General features: G+C 39.9%; 1 protein-coding gene across 12 annotated transcripts in view; it reads left to right on the top strand.

Moving 5' to 3' along the window:
* Positions 1-24,924, top strand: part of unc80 (unc-80 homolog, NALCN channel complex subunit) — a 195,712-nt gene that overhangs the window by 157,756 nt on the left and 13,032 nt on the right. For 9 of the 12 annotated variants that reach the window (XM_062961169.1, XM_062961161.1, XM_062961141.1 and 6 more), the window contains 9 exons: positions 518-641; positions 3,643-3,768; positions 5,555-5,678; positions 6,553-6,759; positions 7,095-7,279; positions 8,673-8,838; positions 12,016-12,195; positions 12,752-12,890; positions 17,463-17,519. In XM_062961169.1, the coding sequence (XP_062817239.1) occupies positions 518-641; positions 3,643-3,768; positions 5,555-5,678; positions 6,553-6,759; positions 7,095-7,279; positions 8,673-8,838; positions 12,016-12,195; positions 12,752-12,890; positions 17,463-17,519 (1,308 nt within the window). The other 3 variants (XM_062961199.1, XM_062961148.1, XM_062961203.1) reach the window with 2 other exon arrangements.

The following is a 24,924-nucleotide window of genomic DNA, read 5'->3' as shown; positions in this document are numbered from 1 at the left end:
TCAAACTACAGGAAGGGAGATTCCACCTGAACATGAGGAAGAACTTTCTAACTGTGAGGGCTGTTCGGCAGTGGAACTCTCTCCCCCAGGGAAATACAAGCGAAAACGCAAGTATGGGGTTGCACTTTTCAGAATATTTCATTCTTTAAAGTATAACATTCCCAATACTAAAAAAAGACAATTTAAAAATATCCAAAGGCCAAACCATCTGGGGGATACTGAGACTTGTAGTCCATTAAAAAGCCCGTTTCCATGCTGTGCCCTTGCCCACCTTCATCATTTCTTCCCTGTTTGTTGTGTTCCTGAATATTTTTGTACCGATATCAAAGGATTCTGGAGATGCCTTGTTACTGTAGGTTCTGTTTCTTCTGTGCAATTCTGCTTTTCTGAGTAGCTTAGGTAATATCCATTGTTGCCATCTGAGAAGTCCACCTTTGGCATCAATTTTGTGGCAGTCGCCTTGTTGCTGGGTTTCAGAGGATGTCAAATGCCTAATGCCACTACTGTTGTGTTCCAGGCGACAGGTTGAATGGGAGCCTGCCAGCAGTTTGATTGAAGGGGTTTGTTTGACACTTCAGAGGCAGCCAATCATTTCCTTCCTGCCTCACCTTAGGTCACTGATCAATGTCTGTGTCAATCTGGTGAGTAGCCAAAATTCCAATGTCCTGCCCATCTGCTAAGCTTCCTTCTGTGGTCGAAACCCCTGGAAATAATCTTGTATCAGTTGGTGTTTTCCTGTCCCCTGCCTGCTCACAGAAATAAGTGTCTCAAGTGACACTAGGAAGAGTGGAGTCCATTTTCAAAATGGTGCCTGGGGAGAGAACAGGAGGAGAAGCCCATGGTCCAGTGGCTGGTTTTTGCTACTTTCCATGCACCACTTTGAAAATCCACTCCTGCATGTTGCGCCGAGAGTTGAGGGCTGCAAGTTGGAGAGTGGGGTGGTGGATGTTGCACACACCTGGTAGCCGACTTGGATGAGGGGTGGGAGGATGGAGCTGCAGACAGATTTGGTCTCACATTGTGGAAAAAGAACAATTTGTATGGCTGCAAAAGAGCATCAGCCATCGACTAATTTGAGAAATCACCTGTGTAAATTTGCAGTGTCCACAGTCTAAAATCACTTTGGAGTGTTCCTGTACAATGTTCATATTCTCCTATCCCTTAACTATATGAATTTGTTGTGAAGGTGCCCTTTGGCTATTTTGGAATGTTGCTCCCTTTATCCCTAGCCAATGGCCACACTGGCGGGAGGTTATGGGAGCTGCAATGCAAAACATTATGTAGGAGGCCAGGCTGCTGACCCAATAACCAAATCAGAATAGCTTTACCTGATACTGCAGTTGGCATGCATAGACCTCTTTTGATAAACACAATTAAATTTCTAGTGTGATAGTTTTAGAATTAAAAAGACAAATCAGAAAATACAGTGCATTATCTAACAGTCTGCATAGTTTAAATTAAATTAAGAAACCTTCACAAATCATAGCATGAGAGAAGGTGTTTTACAAGTGAAACTTAAAATCCATATTAAATAAACTGGATCATTTCTCCAGTCATTTATTTCATATCAGAAGCATTGCATAAATTAGTATAAAACTTAAAAATAGAAGAAGCACAAACGGCTAAATATCTTTTGACCAAAAATGGGCAACAGCAATTTCATTGTATGTAGCTTCAAACAATTTTCTCTTCCTCTGTACATGAGGCAAGACACTGCGGACAAGCATACAGATACGGAGTTGTCTGTTCTGCTCCAGTCGCACAAGGTGGAGGATTCTTTTAAGTAGTGTCATTTTGCCAGGTTGTTTTTTGATTTGCCCACTCCACTTCTGAGTCTGTTCAGGGACTTCCAAGTTGCCCATTCTTGGTTTGCCCCTGGAGGTAGACCCTCGTGGGGGGCCACCCAACTGGGATTTCCTGGATTAGCTGCCCAGACGGGCACCATCACTGTTGCTGGGGGAATGTCAAAAGGAGTGGTGGTCCTCATGAAGCTTTTCCTTGATTTGAGTCTACTGGGAGGAGGCTGATAGCCATGCAGTGGATGGCTCTTACAGTGTTCAACCTTATTTATCTCAGTTAGCAGCAACTTCCCATTACACATCAGGGGGGCAATGCCAGCTAGCCTGTAGAGTTTATCAACAGGTGTAAGTTTGAGACATCCTGTGATTATTCTGCATGCTTTGTTCACTCTAGTCATTTATAAATATTGATATATGGCAATGAAGTGAAAGTATGAGTATTTGTCAATGACAATGACAAGTTCAAAAGCATATAGGAAACAATCTGGATGGCCCAGAGAAGTTAATCTGCACTTTTACCAGTTCTGCAAAGTATGCAGACCCATTGCCCCCTCTTGTCTGCAGTTTTCACAGCATATTTTATTAGTGCCTCCAAATGACAGAACACAGGTAGCTTTCATAAACTTAGTAATCACCTGATGTGTTGGACTATAATTCCCACCATCCCATCATCTGTGATGCTGGCTGGGGGAGGTGGGAGTTGTAGTCCAACAAATCAATAGGATGCTCAGTCTTGGGCTGTTCCTTTGCAAAAAGCAAATACTGAGGATTTTTGAACTATTTCTTTATTTACAGTAGTGATGGCAATCAAGTGGTTCTCCAGATGTTTTTACACACCCAGCATTCCTTACTATTAGCTATTCTGCTCAGGGCTGAATTGGGGATTGCAGTCCTACTTCATATGGAGGTGACATGATTCTCAACCCTGATCGACAGTGTTGTAGGATCAGGGTTCCTGGAAAGCAGGCCTTAACAAGGATTGGCTAGTTTTCTAGCCAAACCTAATCTAACATAACAATAGAAGCTACATGTGTTGGCTAGAAAATTGGGACATTTTTGGCAAGATCAAAACTCAGGCAAGGATAAAATTGCATTTAAGAACTACCGTTTTAACACACATCTAGACTAGTAGGATGTGATATACATTTCAGCAATTTGGAGCAGCTAATAGAAAGATAACAATGCAGTGAAATCCAGACTGAATTGTTCAACATGAGATGCCAGGCTATGAAAAACTTTTGGATGAGGAACATTTTTCTTCACCAGAAAGCATGTTAATGGCATTATTTATTCTCATTTGAAAGCTGCAGATATAGATCGGAATCAGTCCATTCTCCCTTTACATTTAAACTTCAAAAAATGTTAGGACAATGAAGAAGAGAATCTGAACATGGTACTATTTTGCTGACACTCAGGACACTGCCATGACGCAAGAAGGGAACAACTTAAGCCAACTAGAAACATTGTGATTTCAGTACATTTTCCAGTGAGTACCTTGGTTACATGACATACCCTCCAACCCCACATTTTCCACAAGTACAGTGCTGGTTATTCAGGGCTAGTACTGGGTACATTCTTAAATGTGCTGGATTCCCCTCTGCCTCCTCTCCGGTCCCTTTGGCTAACCCTGTAGCAGACCCTTTCCCTCCCTCCCTCCCTCCTACTAGAACCATCCCTTTCCCCCGACTGGCCCCAGCTACCGCAAGGCACTGTGGATGGCTCCACTTCCTGGAGCAGCCCAGTCTTGCGCTATCTGAAGTGTATCCCTCATCAACACTGGAGGGTATGGCATGGATGGAATTGCAATAGTTGGTCAAGGTGATGTGCTGTGTTTGTATTGCAGGTGATGGGAGTAGTAGGACCTTCCAGTGTGGCCGATGGATTACCCCTTCTTCATCTCAGCCCTTATCTCTCGCCACCTCTACCCTTCAGCACAGCTGTTGTCCGGCTTGTAGCATTGCAGATTCAGGTGTGACTGCCTTGCCTGTTAAACAGGCTTTGCTTATCATGTGGTCAAGACACCAACTCACTGGTGTTCTTTTGTCTTCTGCGAAAGCTGGGCAAAAACTGTGAAGTATAGAGTACACTTCCCACAAATATGCAACTGTTTTGAAGTTTTAAACTGAGTAGTTCTTCAGTAGGTGTCAATTTAGCATAGTCCTACTGAAATTACAGTGGGGCTATGCAGGATTAAACCCTTTGAAGAGCTAACACATAGAAGGTAGTCGTGGATTTCTGAAAATGTAAAGTAATGGACGTATAGGTAGATCACATTTAAGCAATGAGGTCTTTTTAGGGCATGAGTATGCAGCTTTTGAAATTTCATAAAATTCTCTGGATCCATTTATGTTGTTTTATTTTCACTGAATCTGATATCAGACATTTTTCTATGGTACCCGATGACAAGTGCACAAAATATCAAACTTTGCAGTTCAGTGAGAGGTTGCTTACCAGTTTTATATTTCAGGATTTCTTGGAGCTAACAGAAGGCATGCTTTACTTTAAAAAAACTCCCCTCTGCCCCCTTCTTTGAAGTGAATTGCAGTTGTCCAACTGTCTAAAACCATTTTGTTTATGGAGTAAGACATCTAGAATTTGAATCAGGGTTATCTAAACCCTGATTAAGATTACAGACAGCAGATATCAAGAATGTAGACACTGAGACTACTATTATATTCATTGTCAAATATCTTGTATGTTCCTAAATACTAAAAATATAGTAGACTGTGTGACATGATTCATGAGCTATACTACATGAGGGGAGATCGGATGGGATACAAATAAAGTATTATTATTATTATTATTATTATTATTATTATTATTATTAATTATATTTTGGAAAAACAAATAATGTGTTTTAGTGTTTGGAGACTTGCTCTTCTCTGCCAAAGAGAAGAAAAAACATTACTTAATTATAATGCAATTTTTCTATGCAAAGTCCTATTGGTGTCATCATCTTTTAGAAATTTGTGCATATAGATTATAGAACAATGAAGACCTTCTCGGGTCTATAGAACCAACGTACTAAAGATGTGTTTACTAGCTGCAAGGAAGATCTGGGACTCTCTGGCTGAGAGACTTGTGTGAAATGACAGAAGGAATGGACAATCAATATACAGATTTAATATATGCGTAACTGAACAAAACTCTCAAAAGCTGTGCATTTCCAGAATGTTGTCAGTAGCATATTTGATTGAATTGACTCAACTTTTTAAAAGTCAATTTTTGTGCATGTTCAGCTTTTAAAACTTTGTTTCACCTAGTTTCTGTCACTAGTTTTAAGCTTCCTTCTATTCAAAGTGTCAGAAACAATCTATACTTAGATTCCAGAAACTGATATTTGGCATTTGGTTGATCTTTTTAAGGACTGAGCAATATAGGATAGACTTCAGATTTAAATTTAGGACAGTTTCAGTGTGTTGTCTTGTTCTGGAAAACCTTTCCTTTGTGCTATTATTTTACAGGTTTTAAAAATTTCAAACTTTGGGGTCACTTAGAAAGCAATCAATGCTCTTTCTGTTGTGAAATTATTTAGAATCAAAATGTTGAATAGGTCACTCGATTATACTGAAAGTCGAATTCATAGGTATCCTCCAAGGCGATGAACTCATAAAGATATAGACACAAGAGGCTCCTGTAGGTTGCTGTGTACACCATATGTTTGTGGATCCCTTTTCTTTATAGCCACATTACTCCTTACTTCATAACCTGCCAATAAATATGTTTTAATTCTCTTTTTTATTATTACTGCACAGGCTTTAAAAGAAGATTTTCCCTTAAGCCACGTGATATCCCCATTCACCAATCAGGAGAGGCGGGAAGGAATGCTTTTAAATCTTCTGATTCCATTTGTGCTCACAGTAGGATCAGGAAGCAAAGGTCTGGTTAACAGATAGATTCTTCTGTTGTCCCCTCCCTGCTGGTTCTACCATACAGCAAATATCTGTGTTTCCTTTCTCCTCTGTGTTACCTTTGCTATGACCGTTCTTTTCAGTGGCGTGTTGTCTGTAGGGCTCCTTGGGAATACACACGAGGGAATGAGCGTTATGGTGTCCTTCTCTCACTTCAGCTGTGTTTTCTGAATTCACTTTGACACAGGAGCTCGGCTCAATCAGATCAGAACAATGAATGACAGAGCATGCCGGACAAAGTCCAAAATAATCAACTATATGTAAGAGAGAAATGGGAACAAAGAAAACCACACTGCTTACACTTGGGCTTATCGTCGCCCAATTCCATGCTACTTGTGTGGATCAAATACTGCTTTTTACACCATAGTTTCTTCATGAATGTTATTTTACAAAGGGGTCACTCATATGTGTGGTTTAATCCTGAGCAAATGATTCTACTCCAGTATCTTGGTTCGGAGGTGACAACTGTTTAGTCCTCCAAATTTTAGTGCATGTGCAACTCTAGAAAATGTAGCAAGGGGGATTTTTGCTGATCGTGAGTCATGTCTTGCATGAATCTGTGCTTAAGAGTCAAATTTAAGAACAATATGAGGATGAAGAAAGAGCACGTAAGAGTATGATATTGTTCTGAGGTCAAAATCATGCAGTGCTTGTGTTAAAATATTAAGCACACTTTTGTGTACAAGAGAAAGGATAGAGGAATTCACTGAATGTGCCAGATGGTAATATTTCATCAGAGTCTGGTGCTGGAAATGGTGCTGAGTCTTTTTCTGTGAGCTGGGGGGGTTGATCTGTTTTTGTCTTTATTCTCCCCCGCCCCCTCCACTTTTGATCCTATATAGATAGCCCTTGGCTGGAACAGCCAGAAGTCCTCCTGCTACTCCAGACAGTCATTAATATTTTGCTGCCACCTCGCATTATCAGTACATCCCGCAGTAAGAACTTCATGTTGGAGAGCTCCCCTGCTCACTGCTCCACTCCGGGAGATGCAGGGAAGGACCTGCGTAAGGAAGGGCTAGCTGAATCCACTAGTCAGGCAGCTTACCTGGGTGAGTGAGAGTTTTCATCTGGCAAACAGGACTTATTCCCAAGTAAGTGTATATAGGAGATTGCAATACTTAACTGATTTACCGTGCCCTCCTTCTCCAACAACCTGAATCCAGGCCCTTATGTTTGTATGTACATAGATCCCCTCTCATTTCTAGATTTACAGATCAGAAGCATTTGCATGTATATATTTTGCTTAACTAGAAGACCATCTGTTTCTTGTGCAAGAACTGGAATCTGATGAAGGCTGTAAGCACACTAAGGGTAATGCATGCAAGAGTGCATGTGCAGATAGTTCATAGTACTTTAATTCCCTTGATGTCTTTCTGACTTCCAGCTCTGAAGGTGATCCTTGTCTGTTTTGAGCGGCAGCTTGGCAGCCAATGGTACTGGCTGAGTCTACAAGTCAAAGAGATGGCTTTGAGAAAAGTAGGAGGGCTGGCCTTATGGGATTTCCTGGATTTTATAGTGCGCACTCGAATTCCTATCTTTGTGCTTCTTCGACCTTTCATCCAGTGCAAGGTAAGCCACATCTAATGTCTCCAATTCCTTTTGGAATATTTCCTAATAAAACCTGACGCACAATCCTTCTAGTAACAGAGTAATGTAATAATGCTTTGTAACAACAGCAGTTTCAAAGGTGAGAACATATTTCTTGAATACTAAGCTAGCGTGAGAAGGTTTCAGGCATGGGAGTTTAGCTTTCCAGGATTTTTTAAAAAAGCAGGAGATCTATCAGATGGGCTAATTCTTTAGAACAGAACTTCCCAGAGATGTGCCTGATTCTGTAAGGTTTGGGAAGGTGGGATTTGTGACAATGCTCCAGCATTAGTAATATTTCTGTGGAATAAACTAAATATGTATTGAAAGGGGTCTTTTATTGAAGCATATGGTCATGGATTGCACAGAGCATGTTACAAACAACAAATTACTGCCAATTTGTTCCTTTCTCAATGAAAGTCTTACTATATTTCAATACAATTGTAACCTTACAAAATATGACATCACTGCTTTTGCAGAATGGCTGTTACTTTTAAAAGTTACTTTAATACATTGGTTCTCAACCTGGAATCCCCAGATGTTTTTGCCCTACAACTCCCAGAAATCCCAACCAGTTTACCAGTTGTAAAGATTTCTGGGAGTTGAAGGCCAAAAGCATCTGGGGACCCCAGGTTGAGAATCACTGTTTTAATAGATATGAGGGCATGGCTTCACTAAAAGGTAGAGAAGAATTATCATATGGTTCCAAGCCTTGAGTTCTATTCTGAAAGTTAAGGTGATGTTGAGACGAGCAGCCTATAACATTCACGTATAACGTTTGTGGGTTTTTTTTTTTTAGTAAATAGGATAATGATGTGAATTATGTAGCCAGATATTGGTTGACTGAATTCCCAACAGATCTAGCCACCATACTCAGTGGTGGGAAATGGTGGAACTACATTTCAGTAATATCTAGGGGGTTGGATATTTCCCATCTCTCTTCTAGAAAGCCAGCATTTTTGCTATTCTTGAACAACTCTTCAGTTGCTTTAGCAGAAAAGAGAAACACTCATTTATGGGGAAAGTGCATCTGTTAAGAAAGAAATTATGACATGCTGAGGAATCCCAGCTGCAAAAGGCTTGTCCTGGAGAATATAACAATGTAATCACAATAATTACCAAGAAACACATGAAGCATTTGTCTAATTGATATAGGTTTATTTAACTAGGGCCACCTGCTGTGATTCCCAATGATCCCCCAAGGGCTCAGGTTGAAAACATCTCAACTGTACTGCCTAAGATAGTTTCCATTGAGGTCTGAATCTGAAACATTATGAAAATAACACAGCTGTGGCACCTTTTTTAGATACTGAATTTATACTTTGATTGTGTTTTGTTGTTCTTTGTGGCTCTCCCCTACTACTTTCACTCCCAGTTGTTAGCTCAACCAGCTGAGAACCATGAGGAGCTGACTGCCCGACAGCACATTGCAGACCAGCTAGAGCGGCGCTTTATCCCACGCCCTCTTTGCAAGAGTTCTCTCATTGCAGAATTCAATAACGAGCTAAAGATCTTGAAGGAGGCTGTACACAGTGGGTCAGGTAAGGACTTGAGAGGCATTCAAGGTAGCTTGAAAAAGCTGCATTGCACCTACAGAATAGGTCATGTCATGGCTCAACATCTAGTGGTCATGTCATGGCTCATCATCTAGTGGACGACACAACACTGTTCACCATACATAACTGACAAACTGAAGTGATAAAGAACTGGAGCCCCCAATAGCACAGTGTGTTAAACCTTTGTGCAGGAAGGACTGCTGACTGAGATCAGCTGTTCGAATCCAGGGAGAGCAGGAGAGCGGGTGAGCTCCCTCTGTCAGCTCTAGCTCCCCATGCGGGGACATGAGCGAAGCTTCCCACAAGAATGGTAAAACATCAAACATCCAAGCTTCCCCTGTGCAATGTCCTTGCAGATAGCCAATTCCCTCAGTTTTTCAAGTCACTCCTGACACACAAAAAAAATCTAAAGTTTATGCAAAATGCTGAATTGGCACCCTTCATCCTGAACTCCTTATGCAACAAAATAATTATAGTGGTGGTGGTACTACTCTGGCAGAAAACCAATACAAAGTGATTGTCAGTGCCCATAGATTCTTTTGAGGCCTAGGACCACTTGGATAGTATATTTAACTCTTTTTTTTCATGTCAGGAGCAACCTGAGTTGCTTCTGGTGTGAGAGAATTGGCCATCTGCAAGGATGTTGCCCAGGGGACGCCGGATGTTTTGATGTTTTCACCATCCTTGTGGGAGGCTTCTCTCATGTCCCCGCATGGAGCTGGAGCTGATAGAGGGAGCTCATCCGCACTCTCCTCGGGTGGGATTCGAACCTGGCAGCCTGCAGGTCAGCAAATCCAACCTTCAAGTCACAAGGCTTTAATCCACTACGCCACCGAGGGCTCCAGTATATTTAACTGCCTTTTGTACTTTTATAGTATTGTGAAATCAAAATGTCCCAAAGAAAATCTCTGCAGACATTACATATTTAGAAAATATCCTGGAAGCAGAGGCCAAACCAAATAGAAAGACTCTATAGCAACAGGATAAAATGTTCATCATGAAAAATCTCAGAAAATCTGTTATGTTGACGGTGGGGTTATGGAAACATGCAGACAAGTTCCAGAAAGGCTAAAATCTTTTCTTGTGCATATTATACACATTAGCCAAACCTAGTTACGCACTTTGCTTAGTCACATCACATTCTTAGATACCTTGTTATGCTAAATCAAGAACAGGATATTTGACACTTCTTCTAATGTTTCTTTTAGTTTGGTGTGAAAAGGGCATCCAAAACATGCCCTTTTAGTAACTGAACACATAACATCTTAGGCATCCAGTTCATAATAAATTTCAACTACTGCTCCTTACCTTCCCAAAGTCTTGCAACTCCGTCCTTCAGTGAGTCTCCTACTCTCAACTTGGTCACAGTATCATGACATCAAAACTGATTATGCCCCAAAGAAAATTTCTGCAGACATTACATGTTCAGAAAATACCCTGGAAGCAGAGGCCAAACCAAATAGAACGTCTCTAAAGCAACACGATAAAATGCTCATTGTGAGAAAATCTCAGGAAATCTGTTATGTTGGTGGTGGGGAGCTTTCAAGATAAGTTACAGGTATTCCATTCTAGCAGTTTTGAGAAAAATAGACATATTAGTCTTGTAGATAAAGGAAAGAGAGAGAAGAAACCTAACAGCACTTTTTCAAATGACTGGTTTATACAGAATATTTCAAAAGATGGACCTGATTTGAAATTGCTATATCTCTTGCAACCATGACTCTTACCACTTGAAAGGGTGGGGCATAGAGTTTCAAATTATTACCACTAGATGCTTCTCCCAGCACACAAACAGCCCCTGGCCTCAGTCATTCACAAGATGGGGATCTCACAACATAAGGCCCAATGAGATATTCTCCATCTGCAGATTTATTTATTTTTGTTTCTTGCTACACATGGTAAGTAAAACCTGATAACTCCTTAAAACGTTTGTGACTTTTTGTGTGACTGTAACATGTTGCCATTGTGAAATATACTGCTATGAAATTGGATTCATCATTTTGAAACACCTCTTATTTCAACATGAAGTTTCATGGATATCAAAGGTGCTAATAGAGTGATATTAAAGCCAAGGTTTCAAAGGATAGTGGTGGAGGAGGTGTAATACAACGTAGTGAGATAGAGAGAGGATCAAACTGTGACCGAGGCCATAAATCTTCAAAGAACATGAAAGCTCATGTTAAAATATGAACCATTCTTAAAGATATTACTAGATTTTTGTCTCCTCTCTCCATCTTCTTCCTTTTTCTGTTCCCTTCTCTTTTATTTACTTTACTTATATTACTAAAGGCTCAAAAATATATCTTTGTCCTTGGGCTATTTCTAAAGGTCATGCTTGAATAATGAATTTTGTTTCTTGATAGCAATGATGGGTATTCTAGATTAGCTACTTAACTATGTAAGTTCCATAATTATATACTTAAGTAGCATCTCCTAGTCTGTCCCTAACCCTGGCATCTTGATTTACCAGGCAGCAGCTATTGTGAGCGATGGGTTTATTTTCCTATTGATCAGAATACAGTAGACAGATACTCCACAAGTGATCCATATTGCAGAAGTAGTCTCTCCATCACAATTTTTCATGGGAGCAGGTGGGGGGAGGGGGAACATCAGTCTCCTACTTACAAAACAGCCAAAGAATAAAACTCCATTGCTCGCAGTAGCTGCTGCCTGGTAAGTTTGGGAAATGTATGATCTATAGAATGGAATGCATACGGATCAGTTATGAATGCATATTTCTAGGTTATACTTTGTAACTACAGTAGAGTCTCACCTATCCAAGCTAAACGGGCCAGCAGAAGCTTGGATAAGCGAATATCTTGGATAATAAGGAGGGATTAAGGAAAAGCCTATTAAGCATCAAATTAGGTTATGATTTTACAAATTGAGCACCAAAACATCATGTTATACAACAAATTTGACAGAAAAAGTAGTTCAATATGCAGTAATACTATGTTGTAATTACTGTATTTACGAATTTAGCACCAAAATATCATGATATATTGAAAACATTGACTACAAAAATGGCTTGGATAATCCAGAGGCTTGGATAAGCGAGGCTTGGATAAGTGAGACTCTACTGTATGATTGTGAATTCCAACCATTGTAGATTTCTTTTAATGCAACTGTCATCCCCCCCACCCCACCCCTGACTTTGTTCAGCCTACCAAGGGAAGACTTCGATCAGCACTGTGGGCACATCCACCTCTGCATACCGACTGAGCCTTGCCACTATGTCCCGCTCCAACACTGGCACAGGCACTGTGTGGGAGCAGGATAGTGAGCCTTCCCAACAGGCATCCCAAGATACTTTAAGTCGGACAGATGAAGAAGATGAAGAAAGTAAGTTTTCATCCTGTGGGCATAACACTGAGCATATCTTTTTTTAAAAGCCTGAATCAGTCACCGTCATGTAACTTCACATGAAATTGCTTTAGCAGGGATGTCATCGCGATGTAGATTACATACAGCTCTCCATCTCATTTTCACCATCCCATCCAAGTGGAATGGTAGCAATTTTGGGATGGACATCCTCTTGGTTTTTTAATTGTTCATTTTGGAGGCATTTTAGTACATATTTTAAAAGGGACAGTGTTGAAGTTGTATGATTGTACATGTCATACCTATGAAGCTGTCCAAAAATAAATCAAATGAAGTTACTTTGAGTTTAGAAGGTAATTAATGAGCACAGCTAAGATTATGTTCCCAGCTTTTCCTTTCTGAAGCCACTTTGCTTTTGGCATGTAACTAAGTGGAATCATTTATGTTTAAAGGGCTTGAGTTTTTAAGTTAGCTGAAGGAGATGGGTAGCTACATGAAAAAAAAGTGGCAACACTTGCAAGACTTAAATATATACTTTATATGAGATTTTTCATCCTCTCCTCTGAATTCTGTCTAGATGATTCTGTGAGCATGCCCAGTGTGGTAAGTGAACAAGAAGCATACCTTATGGGTGCCATTGGGAGGAGGCGATTCTCCAGCCATCTCTCCAGCATGTCTGCACCTCAGGCTGAGGTGGGCATGTTACCAAGCCAAAGGTAACAGAACGTGTTATCTCATACTTCCTGTCATTGTCTGTTCTCATAAGAACAGAATTCACAAAGGTATCATACAGTTTATAATTCCTAAGTATTTGGGCAAAGAAGGGTTGCTACAGAGATTTGGCTAGTACAATGTTGGCTGTGGATGAAAAGCCTCTCTTAAAGTGTGAGTGTGTGGTTAATGTGTCTTTGTGTACAATGCAGTCAGCCCTCCACGTTCACTGGGATTAGGGACTCCTATGAAAGTGAAAAACCACGAATAAAAAAATGCCGAGAGAACACCTAGGTGTCTCTAGGTATCTAGGTATCTCTAGATCCTACAGCAGGACTCTGTGGCCAATGTCCACTGGAAGGTGACTGCAGAACAGCACTGGAGAAGCTAGAGATTCTTAGAGAGAACATTTTAATCAAACATGTGAATAATTAAATCTACAAAAATCAACACTGCAAGTGTGGAGAGCTGAGAATAATAAGAATGGCAGTAACCCTACTTGAAACTTTCTTTAGAAATCTTGTTTTGTCCTGTTTTTGATGTATCTTGTAAGAGGTAATTTGAACAAAAATGATTGCTCTTGTTAAGGTCCATCTCCAAGGCACTGTAAATACAAATACTTCCTACTGACTCACACCTGTATCTGAAGATATTTGAGAAATTAAATGTGTGTGCACAATTAGCTTGCAAAAGGAGTTTGTGAAAGATTCTTCTTCTGAGTGATGTGGTCTTTTAGCTAACTATACGTTGCTCACATTCTTCAGACACTGATGTGTGACATATGAGAACATGGGGATGGCATTTAAAGCTCAGATAGAGGATTAAATTACAGGTTAAGTTAAATGCTTAGCATGCAGTGAAAATACTTTTTTTTCTTTTGAATTTGGAAATACGAAACTAGCCTGATTTGGATTAGCATTATCCTGCATAGGTAGGAGAGAGTTATTTCTTCCTAGATAATTTTTTTTATTAAGCAAATTTGCCTGCTCCACAAAACACGGGGACTAAAAAAAGGAAGTGGGTTCCATTGGTACCAACTGGTGGAAAAGTTGTCTATTTGTAGTTTTGGTACACAAATGATGTGCAGAAGGGACCAGAATTTTGAATTTGCTAGAAGACTAACGTTTACTTTTATGTGTCATTTTTCTCTTTAATGACTTCTCAAAGTTTATTTTCCATTTGAAGATTTATTTTCTAGCCTAAGGATTGGAATCATGTTGTTGAACTGCAACTCCCAACAGCCCTAGCCAGCATAGCTAAGGAATGATAAGAAATGCAACCCAGCAACATCTGTAGAGTCATATAATGCCAATCTCTACTCTAGCCTAATCCTATTTTGTTAGCATCAATGATGCATGCACATAGTGCTTAAGCAAACCTATCTTAATTTTTCATATATACAGTAGAGTCTCACTTATCCAACACTCGCTTATCCAACATTCTGGATTATCCAACGCATTTTTGTAGTCAATGTTTTCAATACATCGTGATATTTTGGTGCTAAATTCGTAAATACAGTAATTACTACGTAGCATTCCTGCATATTGAACTACTTTTTCTGTCAAATTTGTTGTATAACATGTTTTGGTGCTTAATTTGTAAAATCATAACCTAATTTGATGTTTAATAGGCTTCTCCTTAATCTCTCCTTATTATCCAACATATTCGCTTATCCAACGTTCTGCTGGCCTGTTTATGTTGGATAAGTGAGACTCTACTGTAGTGAAGAATAAAAGCTAGCATGAGTCAGAAAGAGGGAGGGGAACCCCTTCATATGGGCAGGCTGAGATCATCACATTGGTATACAACCTGTTTTAATTCAGTTTGGGCACCATGAGGTATTGTATATACTTGTATACAAGTCTAGAAAATTTAGTACAAAAAATCAACCTAAAAACAAGGGTCAACGTACGTATTGCATGTTATAACTTTTATCAAAAAAGCAACAGTTCCCTTCTCTGAGTAAAGTGTCAAAGGATGAGTGTTTAGTCCATCCCGGGAGAACCTTTAAAAAGCAAATACTCCCTCTAATCTCTCTACTGCTGCACTGGTTTTGGTAATTTTGAATTCCTTGAGGGTAAAATGGTCTGTTTATCCCCCTTCCGCAGCCAGATGACACTGGCGCTTTCCCCTCTCTGCAATATGACCCTCAACTTATTCATAGGTCATATCAAAATCAATAAATGTGTTCCCCGAATCTGCCCTCAGTTTATATATGAGGCTGACTTATACATGACTATATCCAGGAGATAATGGTATTGGTTCCCTCCTGGGGCAAATAGAAACAGTGTTTTAATTGAGAAGATGGTTTGAAGTTGGAAACAGTTTAGAATACCCTTTCATCATTCCTATGGGACCAATGTCACTTTTTTTTCCAAAAATAGGAAAGATCATAATCCTAGATTGCCTGTGTTTTTTTCCAGTTAAGTCATTGAAAACAGTGCTTTACTAGTGTTTCTTAGAGTGAAAGAGAATGACTTTCATTGATCAAGATAATAATAAGCTTTCGATTCTTATGATCGACATTTGTAGTTCTTAAAAGGCATATGTTCTTTTAGGCTTTACTAGTGAATCATGACACTATTCATCTAGGACCTCTTCAAATGTGCCATTGGAATCAGAGTATCATCGCGAACCGCAGCTATTTTGGTGGTGCCCGCCCAGGCATGTGGGGACCTGTTGCCCCACACTCCACACTGTCCCGGCTTCCCCTTTACCTCATCACATGGGGGGAAGCCTACTTAAGTTGGCTAAACCATTCTTATAGAAAGATGGGGAGTCTCCCATCGTCTGCCGCCAATGGTTTTTTTTTTTTTTCCAGTTTCGCCACGGAGCTGCTCCAGAAGTACTTTTCCTGTGTGTGATGGGAGCTGGCAGGCTACATGGTGAAAGTGAAAAAAACCTGTGGCTATTGCTAAATTTCAGCCCTTGTGAAGAGGTCCCTAGTAATGTGTGATTAAAATATTAGGACTGAGGGCCTTGATCAGGCTATGACAGACATTTTGGCTAATTCTTTAGAAAAGTGAAGGTGCATTTTTTAAATGTTTGAGGCTATTTTGGTTGGCAGCTTATAGAATTCTGATATAAAATGGAATTCAAAAGAGAAGCTTCCCATTTGGGGGGGAGGGGGGGAAGGAGAGGGCAAAGTTGCAAGGTAGAGGAGATTATCTTCCTCTCCTCTCCCCACATCCTACTCCAACAAAATTTTCTTCCCTTCTCCCCATATCCCACCTCAGTTTAGAATTGTAGGCAGCATTCCTTGCAATAGACAGACAGGAGACACGTAAATTACAAGATGAAACGAATGCCGTGTGATTAAAAGTCTCATGGAAAGACAAGAATTTGCAGCACTGAAAGCTCATGGGGAGAACTTAGAACAGTGGTTCTCAACCTAGGGTCCCCAGATGTTTTTGGCCTACAACTCCCAGAAATCCCAGCCAGTTTACCAGCTGTTAAGATTTCTGGGAGTTGAAGGCCAAAAACATCTGGGGACCCCAGGTTGAGAATCACTGACTTAGAAGGTTGATGCCCACTGTCCCTACTGGCAGAGAAATTTTGTGCTCCATGTTATATGTTCTGCCCGTTGATGGCTCTATCTTAATGTAATTAAGTGGGTACTAATTATATTTCCATGATTGCGGCCTGGAGAGTAGGCAATCAAGTAGACTTTGATGTATTCCTCTCCAATTTCCAGCAGTGTCCTAGGTGCCCTGCTGCCCTGAACTGAAACTATGGGATGCTGTTTGACTATTTGTGGATGTGGAGTATGTAGGTATTTGATTGTGCGAGCCTGGTAGCTAGAGCAGGGCTTCTTACTCTTTTCTCACTGCCACCACCCAAGACATTTTTGCACAACATGGGTGTAGATGGTATATAAAACTGAAAAGGCTGGTTATCCTTTTTATGAAGTACAGCTGAAGCATTTCCTGCAGAGTCCATTGTAAACACTGCATGTTCTTGCTAACAAATTCATGTAAATGTCTAAAACAGCCACTAGGTTTACTGTTGCCATGTTTTGTGTGTCCCCAACATTGAGTGAAGGGGACCCCATGTGGGTCAGGACCCACAGCTGTGAGTCTGAGTAAGCTTTGAACAGAAATGGGTATAAGTAACGTACTGGTGTCTATCTGTTCATGCCTCTCAATAGGATTCTTGTTCCTTCAAGAGTTGTGGTATTCAGTAAGGTCAGTGAAAATATCAGGGGAGGTAAAATGGGGCATTTTAAAAGGAACCAACAGTAAGTAGAGCAAAAGGAGGGGACACAAGGATTTTAGAAACTTCTAGGTCTTCCTTTTCTTGATGTGAGAATGACCCATATGACCAATTGTGCAAACTGGCACAGCTATATGCCTCACAACCTATATTGAAGCATTTTAGACCAGATGAGTAGCCCCCCCCCCAAAAAAAAAGTTTTGCTTCTTGATCTTTTTTAAGCCAGGTGTGAGGCCAAACCATTTCTGTCCCTTTTCCCCTCAATTTACCTTCTGATACTTCTTTTCTTTGAACGCAGAGACAATTGCATGCTTTAAAAACATATTTTCTTCCCTAAACGCCTCACCTCCCTGCCCTTCCTGCAGTGAACCCAATGTCCTTGATGACTCCCAGGGCCTGGCCGCTGAGGGCAGCCTCTCTAGGTACAGTGTTTACCCTACCTGTCTGTCAGTGTCTGTGCTGGGAACACTCTGCTCCTGTTATCACTGTCTTTCTTACTCATCCTCGATTATCTCTCTTTCCATTCCTGTTTCTTGTTCTTCATTGATGATCAGGCCTGCACGTCAAAGGTGTAGCAACCCTATTTCATGCTGAGCTTAGATGGAACAGCAAATTTTATGAGAAGAGAAATAATAATTAATAATAATAATGAAATTTATTTGTTTAATTTATATACTGCTCTTCTCCCCCACGGGGACCCATTGTAAATGTAAATGAAACGTAACCCAAAACATGGCAAGCTAAGGCAATAGGTTTTGTCTGCAAGATTTCTCTCACTCTTCTTTTATATGGTTTTTACTGCAGAGATAACACACTCACCCCACTTTATTTGATTAATATTTTCAATATCAACTGGAAGCTTTCAAATGTAAAACCTTTGCTTAGTTTCTATAGTGTACTAAGAGATAACTGGGAGATTTTGTAATATATTTTATGTTTTAATTATGAAGGAATTCTGTCACCTCTACTTGTTAAAATAATCCCCACCTCGTTTCTAAAAAAAAAAGTGGCTTTTTATATTACTTTTCATTATTAAAATGTATGATCAGGCTATATCCTTTCACTTTCAAAGAAAGCAACAATTTCTGTATGATTCTATGTTTAAAAATCTTCCGATGCCACTCACTATTAAGGAAATCTTGTGCAAAAGCAGTAACACTGCTACGCTTTAAAGGTACGGGATATTAATTTCGGTATATGAAAGGGAGGACTGCACCTTTAACACTCAGCTCAGTCATTTTAATCATTCTTGCTGTTCTGTTGTGTTGATACCTCTCAACTGACCTCAGTAGCAGGGAAGACATCTTATTTATATTTCTCAAAGTCTTTGCTTCACTACAGGAATGTAACCCCCTTTTCAACAATCCTAAGACTACTGCTTTCCTTAGCACAGTTTTCTAAAGATGAGGAAATGTTGAGAGGGATTAATTTGTGTAATCTTTGTTTTGTTTTTGTCGTAGATTTTTAGAATAGGAAATTATGTGTCACTGGATGTGTCATATCAATCATTCTCATGATTCATGAAATCCTTTGTGCTTGCATCTCTTGCCTTAGCAGATGGATCCATCTCAGATTGGCGGTGGCATCCAAGTATGGGTGGGTGAGACAAGTAGTTTGGAGACAAAGGGATGTAATGTGCATGAATACAAAATGAAGGTAGCAGTCCTACTAACTTGGGAGTAAGTCACCTAGACCTTGGTGATAATAACTTCAGAGTAGACTTGGATATTATTGCCCTGTGAAAAAAATGACTAAATATAACTTGTCGTTCATGCTGAGTTGGTAAAAAACATGTCTTTCAATGAATTAAATCTACTGAATTAATTAGAAAACTTAGCTACAGGTAGGAACAAGTAGTCACTTATAGAGGACAACATACAGTGATGATTAGTACTTGCATAGAAATGACAAGGAGCACCTTATAAAAATATCTACTTAATCCTAATTGGTCCTGCTCTTGTCTAAGACAGGTGTGGGGAAAGTGGGGGAAGTCAGGGGAAGTGGAGGGAAATGTCTTACCCCATTCCCTCCCGTGTTTCTCTATCTTCTGGGATGGCCATCCATCCAACGTGCTTACTGCACCTTCCCTCATCTTTTCCCCACTTCCCCATGCAGTCTGCTGCTTGGAGTCAGGTAACACTCAACTCCTGCAGACAGTTTTTGGGCTCTGTTTCCATGCACTTAGGAAACTGAGTACTACGGAGTCCCACTGGAAGTGTCTTTACGTTGTCCAATAGCATCCGTGGGGTTCCCATAAGCACATGGAAATGGAGCCTAAAAATTATTCCCGTAAGCACATGGAATTGGGATCCTAAGAATTATTTGCTTCTTATGCCAGTTGTGTTATATATGGTTACTTATGAACTAAAAAAGTGTCCAGATAGGGCAGAGAAACATTTACATTTATGTAGATTACATTCTCCATCACCAGAGGCAGGAGAGATGTGATGTAAAATCATTTTTGGGCATTGAGTTCTCCTTCCTTTTTTCCACTGATTTTTCTACCCTGCCTTGTCGGTTTCAAAACTTTCCAGTTCTCTTTCTTCAACCATTATAGCTTTGTCTATTTCCATATTTGTAAGATCTATCTTAGAGTTTTCTCTTCATTACTCAGCCTTTTAGTTTGTCTTGATCTTTTACAAAACTGTAGACTACTACTCAACGTCTCTAAAATGTTGTTACAAAAGGCTCCGCTGACTGCCAGTGCACAAACCTCCAAGTACGCTTTTGAAGCAGCACTGGGAAATATTTCTAAACAAACTGAATGTGGTAGAGAGATTTATTTGCTGCAGCAGCAGAAGCGAAAAGAAAATAGCATCAGAGAGGTTTAGGATGAGGTAGAATACTGAATAAAAACTGTAACGTAGAAGGATTAGAGAATAAGAGTGTGGACAAGGTGAGCAGTGCAGCTAAGAAAAGGGACACCACTCCTGTAAAATCACAGGGTCACTTGACAGTTAAAAAAGGTCTGACCACTCTGACCACTCCTCTATTCTGCCTTGGTCAGACCACAGCTGGAATACTGTGCTCAATTCTGGGCACCACAATTGAAGAGAGATGATGACAAGCTGGAATGTGTCCAGAGGAGGACAACTAAAATGATCAAGGGTCTGGAGAACAAGCCCTATGAGGAGCAGCTTAAAGAACCTGCAGAAGATAAGGCTGAGAGGAGACATGATAGCTATGTACAAATATATGAGGGGAAGTCATAGGTAGGAGGAAGCAAGCTTGTTTATTGCTCCCCTGGAGACTACAACACAGAAGAATGGCTTCAAACTACAGAAAGGAGATTCCACCTGAACATGAGGAAGAAGTTCCTAACTATGAGAGCTGTTCAGCAGTGGAATTCTCTGCCGCGGAGTGTGGTGGAGGCTTTTAAACAGAGGCTGGATGGCCATCTGTCAGGGGTGCTTTGAATGTGATTTTCCTGCTTCTTGGCAGGGGGTTGCACTGGATGGCCCATGAGGTCTCTTCCAACTCAATGATTCTATATTGGAAGGGAGTTTCCCAGGGCAGCAGGAAGATTCAACAGATAGGAAACACTTGCTATTTCATCATGACTAGTTTTCTACACAGGCACAAGAAAAGGTAAATGTTCACAAGCAAAGTATTCTACCCCCCCCCCCCACACACACACACACACACACATCATATAGGATAAAATTCTCCCAGAGTTCACACATCCCAACCATCAGTTCAAGAAATGAGTAAATATTTCATCAATAAAGAGGGTGAGTCGTATTTGTCTGCTACTACCAACAGCACTTTATTGAAATATGTATTAACTTTTAAGCAACCAGTGCTTATGAACCTCAAAATAGTATTGATTTATATACCTCTATTCCTCGTTTTCCAATTAATGGGTATCACTTGAAGGAACAAATGAATTGTATTCTATTTTATTGGAAACAGTTCAGTTCATTTTAATTTGAGTGCAAGTGCTGCAAATTCCAATTAATGCCTTTCAAAAGAGAATGATGGAAAGTATTAAAGATAATCAAATAAATGCAGATGAAGAGCACACAGAAAATGATTGGCCTCAGGATAAGTGTTTCCAGCTATCTAGACAGAAAGATAGAGAACTGAGACTAGATTTTTTGAGGATTTAGACAGTGGAATATGATGGGAGATGCTGTCATAGTTGCCAATGAAGATTAGAATTTTTTTACTGAACTTGCAAGCTGAAATACTCCCACATTAGTTTTTGAATGTAGAGAATTTTGGATAAAGTGTTGAGATAGAAACATTATGATTACAATATATGAAATATTTTGATTAGAAATTGTGAAGCAAGATAACATATCAATTCCAGAAGATCAGGTAAGTCTAATAGGATTCAAAGTGTGGGTTTTGTTCCTAAGCCACCTGCAAGAACTAAGGAAGTTCCATTGGCAGAGGTTTTTCAAGAACCAATTCTTCTACACTGGGAGGCTCTTATGCATAACAGGCAACTGATAAATCTCAAAAAAATCTTGTTTGCAATGAACAAGAGATGGGAGAAATTGCAGTTCCTTAGGTAGACATTCTAATGATGGGGTTTGTACCAGAAAAAATGGCACTAAAAGAAGATGACCCTAATGCTAAAAGAACACAAACAAAGAAGGAACAGGCGATGCCTTTTAAAAGATGCATGAAGCTTCAGCTTCTTTGTAGACATCAGCAGGACATCCGCTTTTTGCAATGTAAATAAAGCCTTTTAGTTTAAAGTAAAATCTGTACAGGACTCTACATATTTTACATTAACTGAACAGCATCCGGGGCTATTGCTTGCTGTTTTCACTTCAGTTTTGAAAGGCTGATAAAAATATAGGGCCAATTTTGCAAGTACGCCTCTCAAGAGAGTACTCCTTTTTGGAGAAAAAGCATGAGAATAAGTATTATTTGCAGCCACTTAAAAGACACAAGCTGTGTCCCTGATGCATAGAAAAAGATGTGGCATTTCATGAGGGATGGCAGGCAGCATGATCCCTAAGATAAACAAACAGTTCCTTATTTAGTGCTGGATAGAATTCAGCAAAACAGTTGCTTCCCATTTTGGTATCAAGTGCTTATGAATGTTCAACAGCATCAAAATTGGAACTCATGGGAGCATTCACAAACCAGCAATCTTAAGAGTCCTTCCAGTCAGGCCCTATATCCCAGGATCTGATTCCAGGTTTTCTGCTTTAAACTGGATTATATGAGTCCACACTGCCAGATAATCTGGGATAACCAAAAAACCTGGGATCAGATCATGGGATATAGGACCTGTCTGGAAGGGCCCTAACATAGGATTGCAGCAAGCAGCTGGCCATGTGTTAAGTCACTTTAGATTCCTTTGGGATGGCCCTGTAAAGGTGGTTGTACCCCATCTACAGTTCTACAAACACTTCTCTCCCCTTTACAAACCATTCTTTGTATAGTTACTGTGTGCTGGTATAGAGTTTTGAATCAGATCATAATGACCTTTGGTGCTGAACAATGATTGTTGTTGGATTATTTTCTAGATATCACTATTGATGTTTTGCACTCTGGGGCCTAGTTATAAACTCAAGGGAAGCAAGTGAATAATGATAAAAAGGCTTGTAACTGTAATGAATGGATAATTTATATTACACAGAGCTGCAAAACAACTCATTTTGAAAAATCAATACTTTAAAGACAGCAATTAGGTGAATGGAAACAACAGATGACTCATTTTGCTTCTTGTAAGAGTAGAAACAATAGATTTAATATGTAACAAAATCAATGTAAGTAAATCACTAGGGAAACTGACATGAGGTTGTGTAGTGTGACAAGGGAAGCTATTGAATCTTCTGCCTTGGAGGTATTCATACAGAAACTGGATAAATATCTGTCTATAAGAGTTTAGTAAAAGCTAGCAATGAATTGCAAGGTGTGTGTTATTTTATAGTAAGTAAACCCAGGTGATAAATTGCTACAGTGGTAATGGTAAAGGTTTCCCCTGACGTTAAGTCCAGTCGTGACCGATGCTGGGAGTTGGTGCTCATCTCCATTTCTAAGCTGAAGAGCCTGCGTTGTCCATAGACATCTCCAAGGTCATGTGGCTGGCATGACTGCATGGAGCGCCGTTACCTTCCTGCCGGAGCGGTACCTATTCATCTACTCACATTGGCATGTTTTTGAACTGCTAGGTTGGCAGGAGCTGGAGCTAACAGCAGCCGCTCATGCAGCTCCCGGGGTTTGAACCTGGGACCTTTCGGTCTCCAGCTCAGTGCTTAAACGCACTTCAAATACATGCACAAAATTCCATTTTCCTCTAGTTCTAGAGCAGGGGTGTCAAACTCATTTTCACCAAGGCCCACATCAACTTTATGGTTGCCTTCAATGGGCCATTCGGAGTTGCAAGATTGTTTAAATGTAATTATGTTGCCCTGACATTGAAAGCTTCATGGGCCAGATTGGTGTGGCGGGCCAGATTGACCTGTGTATTCGGGAGCAGTGGCTCTCAACCTGGGGTCTCCAGATGTTTTTGGCCTTCAACTCCTAGAAATCCTAACAGCTGATAAACTGGTTGGGATTTCTGGGAGTTGTAGGCCAAAAGCATCTGGGGATCTCAGGTTGAGAACCACTCTTCTGGAGGAATAGGCATTGTAGTCACAAGTAATTTTTTAGCAGTAGAAGAGCTAATTTTAGCTAGTATCTTCAAAATTATTTCAAAACCTTTAGGGCTCATGGAAGCATTGCTTTAAAAACACTTGTCTGCATCTTCTGATACATGTTTGCTTCCCAATTGGTCTGTGTTTGCCACTTTCCATAAGTTGTTTTTCTTAAGGTGAATAGTTCCTCTGGTAATTTTGTCCTATGAAATGTTGTGTAAAAAGGGTTTTCAGCTTTAACTGAGATTTTTTTTAGTGTATAATGTTTACCACTAGAAGGAACAATTTGGAAAGGGCTCATAGCAAAGCTGAGGGTGGAATGGGAAGAAAACAACACATTACCTGGAAATGAGAAAAATGGTGATAAGAGTTCATGTTGCTGTAGTATTCACAAACACTGCTTCTACGTGTTCTTGTCACTTTTCCTGGAAGCAATGAATAAACAGTACCATCTGTCAGCAGGAGGTGATTACTTTTCCTTTAGTCCTGCAAAATAAGGGAGTGGAACAGAGATTAATGAAGTAGAAAATGTACTATATTCCTTGCAATCATAGTTAGAACACAAATGGTTAGTGCTGATTGCTAAATTGCTGCAGAAAGATCCAATATATCTAGAAGTATAAACAGTAGATGTATTCATCTGAGGGAAATGTAACACCTCAGTGTCATGTTTTCTAGCACTCTGCTTCCGATTTTGATAAAGTATCATTTACAAATTACCACACTGAGTTTCCCTGGGTTGTAATACACTACAAAATTTAAGAAGCACCCATTAAAACAAGGGGACAATGTCAGCATTAGTATTTATTACATAGGAAACAATGCATGCTAAATAGGAACCCAAAGTGGGTCCCTCTTCCATAATTTAGCACTATCTAATTAAAAAGTAGTTCATTCAAGTAATAAACACCAGTAAAATTAATTATCTTTCAGTTCTTTCCACTAAGAATGCTGGCAAGCACTCTTACATGAACAATTTTTATTCAACAGTTTAAACTATGCAATATAAAAAGATTCAAGCAGAAGTGAAGAGCATGGTTAGAACATGTCCGAATTTAGCATATGTGTGGTGTAATAGGCCATAAACGTCTGTTTAGTTTTGAGAGTACCATAAAACCCCCATATCTGCAGGAGGATATACAGTAGAGTCTCACTTATCCGACATAAACGGGCTGGCAGAACATCGGATAAATGAAAATGACGGATAATACAGAGGTTTCTTGGAGTT

The sequence above is a fragment of the Anolis carolinensis genome, chromosome 1 (assembly GCF_035594765.1).
Source record: "Anolis carolinensis isolate JA03-04 chromosome 1, rAnoCar3.1.pri, whole genome shotgun sequence".
Lineage (NCBI taxonomy): Eukaryota > Metazoa > Chordata > Lepidosauria > Squamata > Dactyloidae > Anolis > Anolis carolinensis.
The sequence above is the reverse complement of the archived record's forward strand: the minus strand, read 5'-3'. Positions and strand labels throughout refer to the sequence as shown.